The following is a 19,614-nucleotide window of genomic DNA, read 5'->3' on the forward strand; positions in this document are numbered from 1 at the left end:
GTGACTCCACACCAAACTGTCCATCTTGTTCATACTAGTTAAAGACTACTTAAAACTGCCAGATTGCAACAGACTATAGCATTTTTTATCCGCACAAACCAGTCGGCCGACAAAACATTATTTTTCCCCCGTGCAATTAGCCTGCAGTGTTGCCAGTTCTGCTTATAAGCGACTTTGGGCTAGTTTTCCTGTAACATAATCTTAATATTCATAGTTGCATTAGTTTGGGCTTGTTTCTGAAGTGTAGTTGCTTATTTGGGCTTGCTTTCACGATTCCTTTTTTTTGGCGTCCCTGGAACAACATATTTTCAGATGGGAGTCGGCGGCCAATTACATATCATTTTTGGGGTCCTTGACAAGAAATAATTTGAAAACCACTGACATAGAAACAGTGATTTTTCAGAATACTGTCAGGATTTGGAAGACATTCGTTTTGCATAAAAACACTCCTTGCGCTAAAAACAGCCATAACCGGCATCACATAATTGTGACGATGTCAGCACATTTGTGGCTATGGTCGTTTTTAGCCGAGCATTAGTGTTTTTTTGCTAAACTATAATGTTTGGAATGGATTCAGGATCATGAAAAGCCCTAGTTTGACACGTCACATACTACATAAAGCATGATTTTTTTTTTTTTAATTAAATGTGTTAATTAAGTGTTAATAATAATTACTATTTCTTCTTTTGCTATTCAAGAATGTAGACTGTTTTCCTACAAACTGAATGTTTAGATCATGCCATCACTCAAACCAGATGAGATAAAGGTTTAAGTTCACATTATCCACACTGACAGCCGACAGAGAAGCAAGAGACGGCGAATCATTCCGCTTTTTAAAATGGTTCCATTACTCAGTGGATCAGTTGGCAACACATCCACCAGTCATTTGTTATGTCAGGCCAGCCTGTCCAAGAGGAGTGTAAGAATTTATCTAGCTGTCCATGGGCAGACACATTTCTCAACTCGGTATCTCAAGAGAGAACCACAGCTTTAAAACGAGCAAAGTCGCTCCAAATAAGTTCAGAATTTCTTCAAATGACACTTCTTTCCGCTTTAGCTCAAGGTGGATGAATTCACAGCGTTCGACCTGTTAAATTATTGTACAAGACATGCTGGCAGATATCGCATGTCTGGAATTTGGAGTCTGAGATTCCCTGCGTTTTAGCACTTTATGGTTCTGCTAACACCCTAGCATTTTCACAAGCACATAGCGCAGTTGGTATATGTAGGTAAGTGGGAAAACAGGAAATTTCAAATAACACAAGTGTGATGCACAGGCCTGAAGACACAGAGGCACCTCTGAAATCAGATGAACTTAAACATTACATTAAACGATGGCAATTTATCTTCTCCATAGGTAGGTCTACTTTTTTCTCCCTACACCAAATCGCTTCGCCCCAGAATAGTGACGCTAATAGGGTTTAGGCAGAAAATGGCATTTTAAGACAAAGAATAGAGGGAAATAAAACGGACTTTGCATGAGAACTGAGGAGTGGCTTGGAGATGGGAATAAGTAGAGATTGCAGCCGTAGAATGCACCCTGCTGAGCTGTAGAGTGTACAGTATGTCATTGTTTCATATTCCAGGATACTTTAGCGTTAATACTTCAACCCAACTTCACGTTTATTGTCACATCACACGTTTATAACAGGTATAAAAGAGTGGGTGACATTTTGTGCAAGCTTCCCATGAATAGCAGTATGTTGCATAAAGAATGAGAATGAACATAAATGAATTCAACAAATCCCTTTTTCAGATAGGCCGTCATTTTTTCTTTTGTCAAGAGACGTTTTTGAGGAGAAAGGGGAGGCATTTTGTTTAGAAATAGCTTCTCATTCAGACAATTGTGAGCATTTTTTGTCTGAAAGTCTCTGTTGTCCCAGTTAGCCGGAAGGCCATAGAACCCTTTCAAAGGAAGACAGACGAATCGTCCTTGACCCGCTTCTTTTTTCTCCGCTTTTTCTTTTTTGAGAATGTAGTCCCTTTTTGAAGGGAAGGTATCTCTTCAGGACAGACTTCAGGAGTGATGGACGGATGGACAGGCGGACAGACGGACAGACGGACAGACAGACAGACAGATAGACAGACATGCCCCCGTTGGTCCCATGCAGCTCGGGAGCTGTCACAGGAGATAGAGAGAGAACCTCCAGAAAGCTGCTGACCCTTGACCTCTATCTTCCCTCACTGACAGATAGGATTTAGTTTATGCATTTGCAGACACAACACGCGCACACACACACACACACACACACGCACGCACATGAATGTGCAGACAGACAAACACAGATGCACAAAAGTCTATGCACGTGGACACATACACAAACACATTATCTACATTCACAGGTCACCGTTTTTTCCTCTCAGCATTATTACGGCAGCTCTTGAGCTTACATTTTATTTAGGCGGATTCATGGAAATGACTAGCTGTGTTGTGGTCTTGCTTATTCCCTTTCAGAAGAAGAAAGATGTCGGTTTGACACATCAAACTGGTTCCAATTTAGTTTCGGGGGGCAAATATCAACTTTGCCAGCAGAATCATGTGAGTGAAAATCATAAAAGGTACAGCAAAAGGCTCAATATATATTGCGGGGGGGGGGGGCAGTCTGTGCCTCCTCCAACCTTGGTAATGGGAAAAGTGGTGTGTGTGTGTGTGTGTGTGTGTGTGTGTGTGTGTGTGTGTGTGTGTGCGCGTGCGTGCGTGCGTGCGTGCGCTCGCTCCCTCCACTGGATGGAATGAAAAAATTGGGGTGGCTGGGCAATACAGCGTGTTTTATTGTGATATGAGACTAGATCGTTTTGCACATCGTATGATGTGGCAAAAGTTAGCTTTTTCCTGGTTCTAATCACCTTATTTTATAGGCTTTCAAAACTTGTCGAAACATGAAAATGCCATGCCTGCAACTGATGAAGAGGTGCCTTGCCCTCTAGTTCTTCGGAAAAAGGCATTATGTAAATGCAGATAATATGCAGAAGAATTGTTATTAACACACATGCATTCCTATGTAAGAGTTGTCAGCTCTGGTGTTGATGGTTAACATTAACAGCATACGTGTCAGTATTACAAAAAGAACGTGTAAACATAGTTTTTAGGCCAACTTACTTTAGCCTAATAATAATTATATCGTAATCAGTTTCTTTCATGCTACACCTTTTTACACATTTCCCCCCTGAAACACACACTATTCCGTTCCTTCAGTAGGAGTCCATTATCTATCCCGCTATATAATATAATTTGTATAGGCCTGTTTCGCTTTTGATTACTATAGAAAATGAAGTCACTTCATTGTACAGACCATGCTCTTTTCTTCTTTGCAAGGCTGGCATTATTGCTTTGAACACAATGCATTATACTTGTCATTTGCGCTCTGTTTTATCAGCTCTGTTGATGGTATTTCTATATTAATACTTCTCCGCACCGTGCCTAATCAGTGTGTGCAACGCACATTTACATGTAATGCTGGAGGTATGGGGCTGCTGAATTTTACATTCACACAGGCGTTGTTGATGTTAATCTCGCACACTCTTTGCTGCCTATATCCAGGTTTTAATTAATGTGACCACAGTGCTAGTGAAGAAAGCAAATACTGTACAAATGGAACCAGACGGACCCTAACGGGTCCATTTGGTTCCATTTGTACACTCTCAGAGTTAAATTAACTTTGATTTTACAATATAAATTGGGGGTCCCAGAGATTGAAATTCCATTAAATGGGGTTCCGTATAGACTAATGCATGTCAAACTGGAGGTCCTTGAAATTAAACGGGTTGAGAATCACTGCTAAAAATCTTCTCTTATGGGGGTCCCTGGCATGTATTTTCAAATGGGGTCCGTTTGTAATGAGTGTCAATTTGAGGGTCCTTGACATGAATACGTTTGGGAAACACTGCTATAGCCGATACACGGAACAATGTTAGAGATGATCACAACAACACAACGAGAGAGTTGATTTATCCAAACCTTTGGTTACAGTCACCGAGGCTACACAGTACACTCTCAGGGTTAAAGGACCACTTCACCACTTTTCAACCTATCTTCATATAATAGGCCCTCACTAATAATCCTGATAAAATGGCACCATTTGTTTCTACTCGTTCTGTGTCTCATGTTAGTTAGTTAGTTTAGTTAGTTTCATTTATTGTCCACGTGTGGAAATTTGTCTTCGGTCTCATCAACGGTAAAAAACAAACCGTTACAACAGCAGCAACAACACTTACACAATTATTTTTCCATGGCAAAAAAGTGCAGGACAACAGTGGCAAATACTGTACATTGGAAAACAACATTTCTAGCGAGACATGGTATCATTTAGTGCCTTAATGGCATTTGGGATGAAGGAATTTCTAAAAATGTTACGGTTAGCTTTTGGTACTTTGTACTGTCTACCAGAGGGAAGTAGTTCGAACTCCCTGCAGAGCGGATGAGAGGGGTCATTTGCTATCTTGACAGCTTTTTTCCGAAGTACTTCCTTAGATACAATTAATTATTTCTGTCTCTTCCCAATGATTTTTGCGGCTAGGTTCACTATTCGCTGCAGCTTGCTTCTTCCTTTTACTTAAGATTGCCATACCACATTGCCATGTTCAAAGTCAAGATCAGGTTCTTATAGACTGTTTCCATGATAAGCTTGCTCACTCTAAAGGAGTTCGTAGTAGGTGGAGGCGTTGGTTACAAGTTTTAAAAAATCTGGTCAGTATTTTTACTGAAATTGAGTTTGCTGTCAATATATGTGCCTAAGTATTTAAAATGGTCTACTACCTCCACTATTTGTCCACTAATTGTAATGGACTGCACAGGTTCCTTTTCATGAATGACAAGTTATTTTGTTTTTGTCACATTGATCCCTAAGGAGCTTCTATCACACCAGTTCTGAAGAGATGACACATGTACTCTGTATGCTTCCTCCCCCGCTGTGTCCCCCTTCTTCAGTAAGGCAACCAGGGCCATATCATCCGCATATTTGAACAACTATAACATATCCTGGTCTAACTGGAATTAATTTGTATATAAGGAGAAAAGTAAGTGGGATAAGATAGTCCCCTGCGGAGCACCGGTGTTAAGCACAGTGATGTCGGACAGAGTATCATTAAGAGAGGAAGTCTCTGACAAGATGGATAATACCTCCATGTACCCCTATGTCAATGAGGAGGGCTGTGGGCAGTTCAGAAACCCGTACTCCAGTGACATCATCGATGGGGAATCCAAGCTAATAGAAACTGCAGGCTTTCTAGTCCTGAAAAGTTGCAATGCGAAAATGGAAGCCATCGTTCTCACGATAATAAAAATCTAAACATTAAAAAAAAAATGTTTAAAAATAATCTGCTTTACGATGATGTCGTGTTTCTGAACTGCCCACAGCCCTCCTATGAGACACAGACTGAGTAGGAAAAAGATTATGCCATTTTATCAGGATTATTAGTGAGGACCTATTATATGAAGATGCCTAGGTTGAAAACTTGTGAAGTGGTCCTTTAAATGAAAGCTGCACTCAGGTATTTATTTAACATACGTTTCCACATGTGCAGTGGTTGGAGGTGGTCTCCCTACTCTTCCACAGCTGAGGCATTGTGATCCTGTTGGGTAGAACACCAGTCAGTACATTTTCGCTCATGAATGCAATATCTCCCCTGGACAAGCAAAAATCCGGTTACGTATTGTATTGCAACTTTAGCACTTGTGGATTGTACAGTGTACGCACAGAACGATGTGAACTTACTCATCAGCATGTCGAGGGTTGTTTGTCAGGAGACCTATTGTAGCAGAACGGAGAAGGCTTCTCATTTGGACAGAGGCTTAGCATCTTAATTTGTCTGAAGATTTGTATGAAGGTTCGAATCCTGGGGTAGGAAATAAAAGTAACGGATTGCAGCTTTAAAAGTCTTACAAGCGTACCAAGAGAAGGACGTGAAAGCAGCGTGTCAAGTGTGGTTTGACACGCACGAGTTCAGAGTTCCATAAACCCACTCACTCAGTCACTCAGTTGAGTCTGACAAGACGTGCACTCTGTCGCTGCCGTGCATGCACACCGTGCCACGGTCACTTTCTGCCTCTGCAAACAAACGGTCGCCTCTCTTGGGGTCCTTGTTGGTTGCAGGCTTGCAGCGGAGCATGTCGTATGTGTTTGCACTGAGTGTTGACTCCCTGCATCCGTCCCTTCTCATCGTGTCACATCTCCCGCGATGACTACGATAACAAACACATACTGTGGTTCACTTTGCACACGCTCGCACACATTACCGTCAGCAGCACACTCTGTTGTGGTTCTGTTCCGCCTCTTTCTCTCTCCCCCTCTGTTTGCCGAGCATTATACTGCATTAACAACATGTTTGACATTGTCATAACATCCTCTCTTGTGTGACGATAGCTCAGCGAGATCCGCAGTTATTAGCAACGCATGTTTTTGTCTTTGTGTGTGGCTGAGGAGCGGTACACGGCGAAATCCTCTGTTTAATTTGGCCATTAGTAAGTCTGAGAGATGTACAAGTGGAACCAAAAGGGCCTTTATGGTTCCATTTGGTTCCATTTGTATACACTTTTATATTTTAATGAATCAAACATTATTTTAACCAAACTGTGTGCTGGTGGAGCATAAACCAGGCCTCCTAGATTTCAATCAGCACTTGTCTTCCCCTTCCTGCCCTTCTCTCCTGTCTCAGCCATAGAAAGAATTTAGTCCAACCTTTTTGTCAAAATACTGTAGAGACACGAGGAAAACAATATGCAGGATGCAGGATTACGCAATTGACTTTATTTAGACACTTCTGCCTGTTATCTGTGCCATTTCCGCAGTCACAGCTGCATGTAAGGAATGCACAATGTATATTTGTGTATAATGATTTCCTCTGTCATCGGTGTATGAATGTGTGTGTGTGTGTGAATGCACAATCTATGTAAAGAGCCTTGGATAAAGGCGCTACATAAATGGGTGCATTTATATAGTGCCTTTATCCAATATATATATAGGATAAATATAGCCCTTCATGGTAGCTGCTAGAACAGTGACGAGAACAGGGCTAACTTGCTTTGAAAAATACTTTTGATTGGTTTTGCTATCCAGCCTTATTTGCCTTAATAAATTTAAACTGCTCTCTATAACAAACATGTAAAGTGTAAAACTTTTATATAAAGGCCGTCACAAGTTGATGATGACATTATTTTGTCCATAATGTGTTTCAGCCCTATGGAATGTGTGTTAACATGTTGAAAATTATATCAAGTTGGTTTTAATTTATGTTTAGATTATGTGCACACATGGACAAATTACATCAACTTGCGATGGGCGTTGTCACCCTTGAGTAAAAGATTAACTATTCCTAAATTATATAAAATATTTAAGGTGTTTTTTAAGTTTTGCGGGCAATTGTCATGTATATTAAGGCATTTAAGACTCATTAGCCAGGGATCCTTTTAAGATGTTTTATTATACGGTTCTGCCAGCTTAGCTGAGAATAAATCTGAGGGATATATAAACTCAGATCATTCAGTGCTAACACCACAGTCTCTACAGGGAATGACCAAAAGGGCCTCACTATTATAGAATCTAGTTAAACTCCTCCCATACAACCTGACCATGTCTGGACATTATTCAAAGTTGTTCTTCACAAACTGTTGTGATCACTTGGAGAATGTATTAGAAAATGATATTATCACTTACCCACTTACGTCCGTTGGTGTGGTGATCAGTGTTTAATCATTTCAACATAATTTCCTTTAATGGGTATAGTTGAGTGCGATTATAGCTCTTGAGGAGATTGGATGTTTAATAGAGACTCTGTAGACTCGGACGTACCATTAATCAAAAGTAATCAAAAATGTAGGTTTTTTGGTCAAAAATATGTAATTGTGAAAACGGTTGCAACGTTGCACCTTGCTAATCTTGTTAAAGGAGAATTCCATGCTAGAAGGCTTTCCTTTCTTACCTTTCTTTGTAGTTGTTACGTCCCCACCAAAGAGGTTTTTTGGCTATTTCCCCTGCCATAAGCCCTCAATGAATTGCATTGAATTGAATGGGAATTGAATGGGGCTATGGGGTGTTGTGCTAATTCGCTTATTTCCAACGAAATAAGTAGTAAAGTGTGCCGCTTGGGATATTATGAAGAGATGGAAATAAGCAAATTAGCACAACACCCCATAGCCCCATTCAATGCAATTCATTTAGGTCTTTTGCACAAAATAACACCTGGACCTCTTTGGTGGGGACGTAACAACTACAAATAAAGGTAAGAAAGCCTTCTAGCATGGAATTCTCCTTTAATCTAACCAGAACAGGCTCACAGAGGAACAATACAAAGGAACAATACAAATACATAATACATATAAGTACATACTATTTGACTTAATATATGACTAAGTACTACAATGAGCAACACAGGCATTCAAAGTATTATTCAATCGTCATCAATCATATTCAGCAAAATCTCTCTCTCTCTCTCAACCCTCCCTTTCCCTGAGGGCCCTTTTCCTCAGTGTGGTCAGCTGATCCCCAACTCCCCCTGCCTCCTTCCCTCCCCCAGTCCTCCAGATTTCATCTCATCAGCTTCCTGCACTTGAGCGGCAGCCTCATGCAGTCTTATAAGAGTCTCACTCTCCACTCACGGAGAGAGTATTGCCAACATTAAGTTTTCTCACTCTCACACCGATCCCTTGCTTTTTGAGAGAGAAAAGGGAAAAAAAGACTCTCGAAAGAATGGACCTCATTTCTCTTTCCCTGCAGAATGTTGGTTCAAAAAGGGCAACAAAAAAAATACACTTGCAATTCAGTCTGTCTGGCACAATGCTGTCTGGTCTGAAATGGAGGGACCGTTAAGGCCCTTTATTTACAGCAGCTGGGTCCAAAGTGCGGCCTGTGGGCCAAATGTGGCCCTGGTGAAAGTGTTATACGGCCCACAGCTTCATACCTGTATTGTATTATGAATTTCCGGCCAACAGTATGGGACATTTTGTCATTAAAGTGTTGTAACCTGGGCATTTCCCAGAGCATAAGTTGCCAGTGTTCCTTGTTCCTTGTAATATTATTATTATATTTTTTTACCTTGTTTGCTTGGTTACATTTGGTTTAAGGCTGAAAAAAGCTTGAGATACACTTTTTGTTCACAGCACACACCTGACAAAAGACCATTGATATTAAATATCGATGATGATAGTTAAATAGAATCGTTTAAATCCGAAGGTGCATTATGTAGTTGGCCAACTTGGCCCTTGGGGTGTTATATATTTTTCTAATAATGGCCCCCTCTGAAACAAGTTTGGACACCCCTGATTTAAAGGCTACACCACAGGAATGATTCCCGACAGAATAAGAACAAGCTAGGTGTTCATGGTCTGTAGTTGTTCCACGCTTCCGTCAGCAACCCTCCACTGAACATCCTTTAAAATGGCAGAACTATACTGTTGTGCTGTTATGTGCACTGAGGCTTGGCTAACACTTGGCTCCCATTGGCCAGTCAGGTGGCTACGCTTAACCACATCAGCACTGCTGTCCCTTATCTGGAGAGTTTGGACACCAGAGTGATTGTGTGTGAGCTTGCAGATCGGCTATTTTCAGCAAAGACATTTGGTGTTGAGGGAAAAAAAGGAGAGAACCAAGAATAGACCCTTACTCTGCGGTTTTAAGTGTATAATCCCTATGAACTCACTGCTTTTGCTTATTTTTTGAGGGTCGCTAGCCCCTTCTATGTCCAGCTTTTAGTGTGCGTGTAAATACAAACTTTTGTCTTAACACAAACATTAAATGCCATTGATAATGAACGGCCAGTTTTGAGCACAACCATTGCGTAAATTCTAAATGGCCAGAATGAGATGATGTATGATGATAAGAGCGCCCCTCACTTCACACAGTGTGTGATTATTGAAATCATTTTCGGCTTGCCCAAAATAGGGACACCAGGTGGAAAGTGGTTAAAGCTCAATTGTTTATACTTCACTACAACCAATCCTGTCCTAAAATTAGCCAATAGTTCCCAGGGAATGTTCTCTCTAAATGAGTAAACCAATAGTTCCCAGGGAATGTTCTGTCTAAATGAGTGAGCCGAGCGTGCTCTCTGATTCCTGTTTACCTATTATCCTCCAGTTAGACACCTTGTTTGTCACTGTCACGATCACTAGAGCGAGACTCGACCTGTGGATGAATTAGTGACCCAGAGGAGATGATCAGAGTCCACAAACCAAGCTCGTAAATCAAAACATTATTACAGGTATATATAAGAGCGGTGGGCGAAAGTAACTAAGTACATTTACCTAAGTACTGTACTTAACCCATTTTGACGGTTCTACAAATGCCTTCTAAATCCTGACGGTTTTCTGGAAAACCAATGTTTCTGTGTCAGTGGTTCTCAAACTATTTCATGTCAAGGAGTCCCCAAAATGATATGTAATTGGCCACCATTCATCTCCATCCATCACCATTCATCTCATTCCACCATCTGAAAATATGTTGTTCCAGCCAAGGACCCCCTTCAGAAGCAAAGATATGAGTTAAATACATTTACTGTAAAGGAATATATTCAAAGATTTGTGCCACATTTACACGATTTTTCAAAAATAGCTAAAGTATAACATAATGCTTTAAAAAAACACCAAAAGGGGTTCCCATCCTGAATGGGTTAAGGTATTTTTGAGGTATTTGTATTGTATTTACTTGAGTATTTCCAATTTCCAATACTTTTACTTCTACTCCATTACATCTCAGAGGCAACCATTGTACTTTCACTCCACTGCCTTTATATGAAAACTTTAGTTACTAGTTACTTTGTAGATTTTGATTATTATTACAAAACATAATTAACCATATCAGCCCTATATACATTTTGGCCATTTGAAAATAGCCGATCGGCTATGTTTGAAAACTTGACATGGGACATTCTGCACAGTGAGTACTTTTAGTACTTCAAGTAATTTTTGATGCCGATACTCTTGTACTTTTACTCAATGTACATTTAGAATTCCGGACTTCTACATTGCAGTTTTGATACTTGTACTTAAGTGAAACATTTGAGTACTTTTTCCACCACTGCAGGAAAGAGCAACTAACAAGTGACACAGTTAACAGAATCCCATGGGTCTGCGCCTTTTGTTTCGAGTATGCAGAGGTTTATTAAACAAACTAGTTTAAATGTTGCTTCATCAATACAGCAGATCCGTAATTATAGGCCAGGGGTGGGCAACTTTGACGATGGAGAGGGCCACTATAGTTCCACACTCACTCCAGAGGGGGCACATTGCATTATGCTGTTGTAGCAAAAATAGCAGATACAAGCTTAAATGTGTAGATCTGCTATTTTTGTTATTTGAGTTGAAATCCTGAAAAGTAACATTTGCATTTAGTTCTACTTATATCAACTTCATGAACTTAAATGCAAATACCGGTACATTGGACATAAAAAGTACAACATTTTAATACTAGTCATTAATATAGAATGAAATAATTAAAGCGGGTCATGCTTGCATGTTTGGATTTGACAATTCAAAAGCCCCTGGCAATTGTGATTGTGTCATTATGGTGCACTTCATAATTTTACCACATGGGGGCAGAAGTTAACAAGTAACTGACGGCAAAATAAAGGTATACAGGCTGTTACCTGACTTGCTGTGGTCTAACCTCAGGTTCTGTATAGGAAGAGCTCAGTGTGACCACTGTGTGACAGTGGATTCATCACACCTCTTATTTATTTCTAATCATTGTGATGCATAAAATTGTCTTTCTTTGTTGAAAGTTTCCTTCCAAGTTTGTCGGTGAGAACCGACTCAACTTTCGGTGTCCTTGACAAGCAGCCCTGATCGGTTGCCTTATTAGTCGTAATTATGCAGATTGCACTGCTGATAATTATTTAATAAACTAATTCAGCAGGAACATTTCTTATTTTCGTCATTGCAAATTCCAAATGAGAACAGAGCTTTGGTTCCGAGCTGCTGACTTTAGCGCCAGGTGGCTGCACCAAATTACTGAACTCCTACAAGGTGAGAACAACACACTTGTCTAATGTGTGTAGCATCTGTTATTTTCCATCTGTAAGTGCTATATACGTACAGTATATGAACATGTTATCAGGAACCAAACTGAATAACAGACATCCTGTGACATTTGACAACGTGTGACAAGAATGTCTTGTCTCGTTCTAAAGTTAACCAAATGGACCTGAACACAGAGTTAGACATGAATGAATGAAAACCCACAATGGTATATTGTTTCTTTATGATGGTATACTGACCATTTCTAAAACGTTTTCTAAAACGGTGACCACCGTAAAGTCTTCTGTTGCCAATTCATTTGCATGTTATGTAAGTGAATAAAAGCGTTACCTTTATGTCTATATTTATCGATGCCTTCAAGGCTTCGTGGATTGAATCCCACAAATAAGCGGTCAAATGGAAACAAAACGAGGGAGGCAACATTATCCTCTTCTGTGTCACGCTAGATAGCCGGGCTTTACTTTGGCCGTGAAATGCTGTTGTATTGTTTGTCAAAAACCGTGAAGATCAGCTCAGCAGTGTGTGCATGCTGCATGCTGCTGCTGCTGCTGACGGTTTCTATATTTATATATTTATCTGTTTATTTTCTGCTACGGCTCAGAACACAACGTTGATGCCTTTTTCTGAAAAGGCACGGTTGGGATGTTGAAACGTCGCCTTGCCAACGAACGGAGGCGAGAGTGGGCAGCCTCGCAGCTGAGCCCCTCGATGTGCTCTCTGCTAGAGCCCCCCCTGAACCCTGAGCACTGAGCAGAGCTCCCAGCTGAACTGGATCCGTGTTTATCAGCAGGGCTTTTATGTCCACATGTTTCTGCTACATCCCCTTAACCCTGCACTGCACACTGAGGCTGCCATCAGCGCTCTCCTCTCTTGTGAGAAATGCTCATTTATTAGCAGGCGAGGCAGAACCCGCTCGGATTCTGCACCTTCTCTGTGGGCAGCAGCAGCACTCAGCCAAAACTGCCAACTCTGGCACTGTGCGTGCTTTGTTTCCGTGGGTGTGTGTGTGTGTGTGTGTGTGTAGTGTGTGTGTGTGTGTGTGTGTGTGTGTGTATATGAGAGAGAGTGATGGTGTGTGTGCGCACGGGCATACATGTTTGTGTATGTGTGCGAGAAAGAGGGAGGAGGGAGAAAGAGATGCCTGCCTGCCTGCCTGTGTGAGGTGCAGCCTATTGTTTCACCGCTGTTCTAACATCCCCCTGTAACGTATCGACCAACGGTGTGCACAAACTTGAGAAATAGAAATGTGAAATTGAAAGTTTCACTTGAATAAGGGAAGAGAGGCAAGTAAGCATTGAGGGGTTGCGGAGAGCTGCTCTTCAGGTCCTCAACTCTACAGAACTGCACACAGTAAAATTCACAACGTGCCGGGCAGAGGGGACGGGGAGGAGGTAGTGATTTGAAGGGGAGAGAGAGAGAGAGAGGGAAGGAAAAGGAAGAGAATGAAGTAGGAACAAAAGCACACACCCACCCAGACCATTGTTTTCCCCCCTCTTCCATTTCACTACATTGTCCACGCAGAGGAGCGGATCGAAAAAGAAATGAGCACGGAGAGAGGGAGGGAAGGCGGGAGAAGCTTGGAGATGCACGCAAGCAGCTTCCATCCCAGCTATTCTGCCTAAATAGGTTCTTCCTCTGCAATGCACTCAAGCTCCAGTGATTCGCTGTGTGGATGCTGTTCATTTGCATAGACCTCCTCTCCCTCCCGCTTCCTGGCTGGCTGTCGAGGTCCCACCCCCCTCTTCCATCCACCCACCCGCCTTTGCCTCCCCTCCTCGCTCTATCCTCCTCTGCCTCCGCCTCCCTCCCTCCCTCCCTCTTGCGCACATCTTCTGGAACTGCGCTGCCGTTGCTGTCTGTCTCTCTGCGTGTTGAGCGTGTGTTCCCTGCCCAGGGCTGCTGCTCTCAGGTACCGCCGCCGCTCACTCGGCTCTCTCTCTCTCGCTTGCTCTCTCACTTGAGAGCGCAGATCTGTAGATGGGGGACGGCCACTCCACTTGGCACAACTTGCACAGGTGCGATCACCGTTTGCGCGCCAACGCGGCCATCCAGCAGCACACAACGTAGATGAGAGTGGGATTCAACTGTGCTCAGATTGTTCTGCTTCTTCTGGACATCTTTTGAGACGGCTGGAGGTGGAGGGGGAAAAAAACAAGAGGGGATCTCAGAAGGTCTATTTTGTTTTCTTCAAGAGAATGTAGCTACTCGTGTGCGTTTGGTGTTTGCTCCTTTTCAAGCTGGTGATTGTCTGCATTTCCTTTGTGTTCTGCCCATCGCTCTTTCTTTTTTTGGAGTATTCTGAGTTTTGGTGAGGAGATAATGTGATTGCTTTTGTGAGCGCATAACGGGAGGAGTAAGACAGCAAACAGAGAGAGGGAGAGAGAGAAGTGTGACAGGGGAATGGGAGCACGCTGGGATTTCTCCGTTGCCATTTGAGGGTGTCCTAATTTTCTTCAGTGAATGTTTTTGTTTCTTCTTGTATAATGATTGGCGGTGCAACTTCGCCACACTGGGTACTGCTGCGGATTTCCTAACTAAGAGGGCCCCACCCCCCCTCAACTGACTTTTTTATGTGGCGTACCTTTTCGGGTTTTTCTTCCTGGGGGATCTGTTTAACTCCGCGAGTGTCGGTTTGGGCATATTGTGATATTTGGGCAAGGCATAGAAACATGGGCTGTCAGGCTCACTGAAGGTTCCACCTTGATCAGTAGCCTCGGCTTGGCCATGCCAGGGAAGATGCTTGGAGGCTGGAGGACACACATAGCTCCCCTGAGGCCCACCGGGGAGGCTCTAAACTGGAATGGGTCTTCGCTCGCCCACCTGGCCCTGTGGATCGCCGCTCTGACCCTGGGCTTTGTGGCGGGGTCAGAGCCGGGGGCCGTGGAGACGCTCCACCACATTCACCTCTCCCACGGAAACAAACGTCACCATACTGTGCCTATTGCTATCCATAGATCACCTGCCTCCCTACGTGCAGGACACAGTGAGTATTATACTTGGTCCCACAGTGCATACCATTTTACACTCTCCTCTGCTTAGCAGTTCAGCATGCTGCATGCTGACACAAGCTGCCTTGGTTCTTCTTGGGAAGTTTTATTCTATTAGCCTTCATTCTCTGCCAAGTATTACAACTGTTTTCAGACATTGTTATCTAGTAGTTACTTCATAAGTCATTTCTATGCATTCACAAATGCAGAGAGATAGAACGGAAGGCACAGCATAATTGTTTGGCGTTTTCTTTTGCTCTACTGTTCATTTTGGTTCCTATAGTCCCCGTCCCCCGGCCGCTTCGCAACAGCTCGCTTAGCTGCAGCCAAAGCCATTTTTTGTCCGTCTCAGCAAAGTGCCCTCCCTCCCATCTCCATGCGTGAGATTAGCCATATCCCTGTCTCCAGATGCCCCTCGGTGTCCAGATTAGACAGGATTAGAAGGCTGTGCTGCTACACGGTGCCCCTTGGGGGTCGGGGGAGGCGGAAAATGTGTTGTGTCCAGCTCCGCGGGGCGCTGAACCATGTCTGGACTTTGCCCAGGGTGCAGGGGGGGGGGGTGGCTCAGCTCAGCTCTGTACGCTGTGTGGCACAGAGGTCCATGCCTAGAGAGGCACAGAGACAGTCTCAACTACGTGGAATTTGTATTATATAACCTTATACACCAAGTATACTGATGGCCCACTGCAGTATGCGTCGGTTTGCCTCAGTGTAAAAGTGAAGGAGCACTGTGAAATTGAACTCTGAGCCGGTGCAAATGTAACCCGGACGGACCCCATTAACGGGTCCATGCGGTTACAATTTGCACCCTCTCCCAGTTGCAAACGGATTCATTAACGGTGAAGATTTTATGTGCAGTTAATAATTTCCACCCCATACATTTTTACTGTTGGCGGTACGTTTGATAAAGCGTATATAGGCTTTCGGTCGAGGTTGTTGTGCATATTCAAAGCGCTTTGACCCGTGGAATAACAAAACATGCCCCCCTTGTTGTTTTTTTTCATTTTTTTTTTTCATACATTTTGCATGACGTCATTGAAACCAGCGGTGCAACCATCGACATACAGTAGTAGTGCAGTGCCCGAATTACCTATAAACTGTGGTTTTCAACCCTTTTCATATCAAAGCCCATTATTTATTCGGCATTTGAGCCACCGAACCACCATTTGATGACATTTAGCCTTCACAATTCCATGTATTCTGTATTCCATTCCAATTCCAAATAACAATTCTTCTACATTCTCTCTAAATGTGTAGGCTTTTTGCAAATTAAGTAATGCAGATTTGATTTTTTTTAACAATAATCTAACTCTTGAGAGCATTCATTTTACGCTATCAAGAGTTAAAGATCTACAAGGGTTCATTTGGTTACCAACTCTCCATGCATCATTTAGCTGGGGACCACCTGGAACCCCCTCAAGGACCACTGGTTGAAAACCACTATTAGAACATACAGGTATATTATGGACCTTTATTTTTGTGGTTCATTATTATTATTATTATTAATAAATAAGGTATACCAAGAGACTCTCTTATGTTAAGGTTGACCCTGTGTGATACAGTCTCCATCACTGTATGCACTGTACAGTATGTAGGGTGCTGAATACCATTCCAAGCAGATATATATATATATATATATATATATATATATATATATATATAGCATGCACGAGAGAGAGAGAGAGAGAGAGAGAGAGATCTGCTGAACACGGACAGGTTCACTTGCATGAAGAGAGCGGAGCCGCAAATGAAGCAGTGCTTTGGAACGCGGTTTTGGAGATTGAAGGGCTGAGCAGGAGGAGGAGGAGGAGGAGGAGGAGGAGGAGGAGGAGGAGGAAGGGGGGACTACTGGGCACACAGTCTTACAATACTCAGTGATGATGGTGGGGGGGATGAGCTGGCCTGCTGAGCGAACAGGGGAGGCAATTAGGTCACACTGCCGCGGCCTGCCTTTAATGGACAGCACAGCCTGCTGGCTCCTATACTGTATACCTCCCCCTGCAAGACTCCCAAGGTGTGGAGCCCACGGAAAAGATATCCTGGGTGTTAATGAACCATGGACTCTTATGGTGTTATATATTTGTCAGTGGTGGAAAGTAACATTACTTTGGTTACTAGTTACTTTGTAGATTTGGATTATTATTACAAAACATTCATACTTTATAAGCACTTCAGACCTATATTCATTCCGGCCATTTGAAAATGGACAATCTACAAGCTCACAATGTGTTGTGATGCGACGCATTGTGAGTTTGTAGATCTGCTATTTTCAAATGAGTTTTTAGCACATTTGAAAACTTGAAATGAGACATTCTGCATGATGAGTCATTTGTACTGTTGGTCCTTTAAGTATATTTTGATGCAAATACTTTTGTACTCAAGTACATTTTGAATCCCGGACTTTCACTTGTAATGCAGTAGGCCTAGTTCTACATAGCAGTATTGCTACTTTTACTTAAGTAAAACAATTGAGTACTTTTTCCACCAGTGGGGATTTTTTTTTATCCTGAGGGTTAATTAACCAAATGGACTCTTATTGTGTTATATTTGTACACTCTTTCACAAGTGGATAAATCTCCCCCAAAACATGATCATCAGGTATTATTATTATTATATTATTTTCGGTGGTGAGGTGACCACCGAACTACAACATGACGTCACGAGGCACGGTGAAAAGCAAACCACCGCCCCAGCCCTTCTCTCTGTTTTTACTCACCACGTTATTTCAGCTCTGGTGGTCACCTCACCACCGAAAATCCAGACTATTAAGTATGCCTGTTTTGCCTGGAGGGTGGTGGTAGGTGGTGATCCACCTGACCTGAAGCCGCACCCACAGCTGTAGTTGTATGATAAATGGGGGGGTTGGGTTAGGGGAGGGGATGATATTGTGATGTCACTATGTCACTGTTTTTTCAATGGCACGTTTGACTGTCAAGGTTTGAGCCTCCAGGAAGAAACCCTAAATACAAAGGGTAGACATCATTTCACATGACAAAAAAATACAAAAATCCCAGCACTCCATCATATTGCGATATGCCCAGTGCCCACACTTATTGATGGTAATAGGACTCATGTTAACCAATTAAAACCACATCTGTGCCATTTTAGATTTTAGCGTTGGCTGTTCAAAAATAGCAGATCTACAAGCTCACAGCGTGTCACTTCATGCCACGTTGCGAGCTTGTACATCTGCAATTTTACTGATTTAGTAACAGTGGTTTTCAACCAGTGGTCCAGGAACCACCAGTGTTCCCCCAGGGCGGTTCCAGGTGGTCTCCAGGTAAATGATGCATGGAGAGTTGGTAACCAAATGGTCCCTTATAGATCTTTAACTTTTGAGAGCGTAAAAATGAAACCAAATTGACCCGTACAGGTTTCATTTTACGCTCTCAAGAGTAAAATTATTGTTAAACATCTGCATTACTTCATTTGCAAGAAGTCTGCACAATTGGAGAATGTAGAAGAATTGTTATTTTGATGTTTGCCAACAGCATGGAATTGTGAACAAAAGTCATTAGTTTTGGGTCTGAGCAATCTCATCAAATGGTGGTCCGTGGCTCAAATGCTGAATACATAATGGGCCTTGATTTGAAAAGGCCTCAGTCTTGATGGTCTCATCTTGGACAGGGAAATGACGGTCCAAGTTGAGATCCAACGATAACCTCCACGATAAAAAAAAAACATCCTGATGACGTCGCTGCATGTAGCGTTTGGCAGCGCCGCAATTTGTGTCAGTCGCGCGGGAGCTTGTTCTTGACAAGGGGCCCCGCACGATCATCATGGCATCAATTAAAAATGTACAGCTTTTCAATTATTCAGTCTAATATGTGGATGCATGAGCCACGCTTATCCCCCGAGGTTGGTTTATGCTTTTCTTCGCCATTCCTTCTTTTTTTCCCCCACGTTATCCCGCTTTCCTGGTGAGTCAGTGTTTCTCTCAAGCGACGGCAGCAGAGCTGGCGTCTCATTATGTCAATTGCAACGTTCAGATCTATTACTGTTAGGCATACATAACACGTAGAATGCTGTATTTTGCCCCTCGGCGTTGTCTCGAGCAATTCGTCGAAACTCCGACCAACACGTCGCTGATTGCGTTGCTTCTGTGTCAGTTTCATGGTAATGCGGTGCATTTTTGCTCCTGGTGTCTTTTTTTCTTCCAACTGAATCCAGCAACAGCAGCCGGCTCCGTTAACCACATGAACCCGAGCATCCCTATTCTGCGGCAAACATTCAGCAAAATATAGCTAAGCTATTTTCAATGGAGATATTTAGTGTAGAGGGGGAAAAAGGAGTGGAGCCTAACATCGACACCTGGGGGACCCCTGTCATCTAAGTTTATACACGGTTTAAGGGGAAAAATAATGAACTATACCCTCAATTTATCATGTAATCCAAAATGTAATGGGAACCCACAGGCATTTATAAAACAGAACATCCGAGAAATGTGTCCCTTTGGTTTCTCCCTGCGTTGAACTTGTGTGTCAGTTATTGATTTATGCGGGAAAAGTGGGAGAAAATTACCATGGTCAGGATCTATGAAATTGAGTTAGCGTGTGATGCATTGTTTGTTGAGGACCGGCTGTAATGAGGTTCAGACAGTATGAAGTCTGAGGGACAGACCCAACATCCATCACCACACACACAGACTGTATGAAGTCTGAG

General features: G+C 42.6%; 1 protein-coding gene across 22 annotated transcripts in view; it reads left to right on the plus strand.

Annotated features, from left to right (window-relative positions):
• Window positions 1-19,614, plus strand: part of LOC308328710 (neurexin-1a) — a gene marked incomplete at its 5' end in the record, with an annotated part of 423,001 nt that overhangs the window by 230,638 nt on the left and 172,749 nt on the right. For 2 of the 22 annotated variants that reach the window (XM_080782791.1, XM_080782792.1), the window contains one exon: window positions 13,858-14,948. The exons of the other annotated variants lie outside the window; for them this stretch is intronic. In XM_080782791.1, the coding sequence (XP_080638917.1) occupies window positions 14,690-14,948 (259 nt within the window). Of the gene's footprint in view, window positions 1-13,857; window positions 14,949-19,614 lie in introns of those variants that run through there. 22 annotated transcript variants of the gene reach the window in all.

The sequence above is a fragment of the Protomyctophum bolini genome (genome assembly GCF_963924005.1).
Source record: "Protomyctophum bolini genome assembly, chromosome: 14".
Lineage (NCBI taxonomy): Eukaryota > Metazoa > Chordata > Actinopteri > Myctophiformes > Myctophidae > Protomyctophum > Protomyctophum bolini.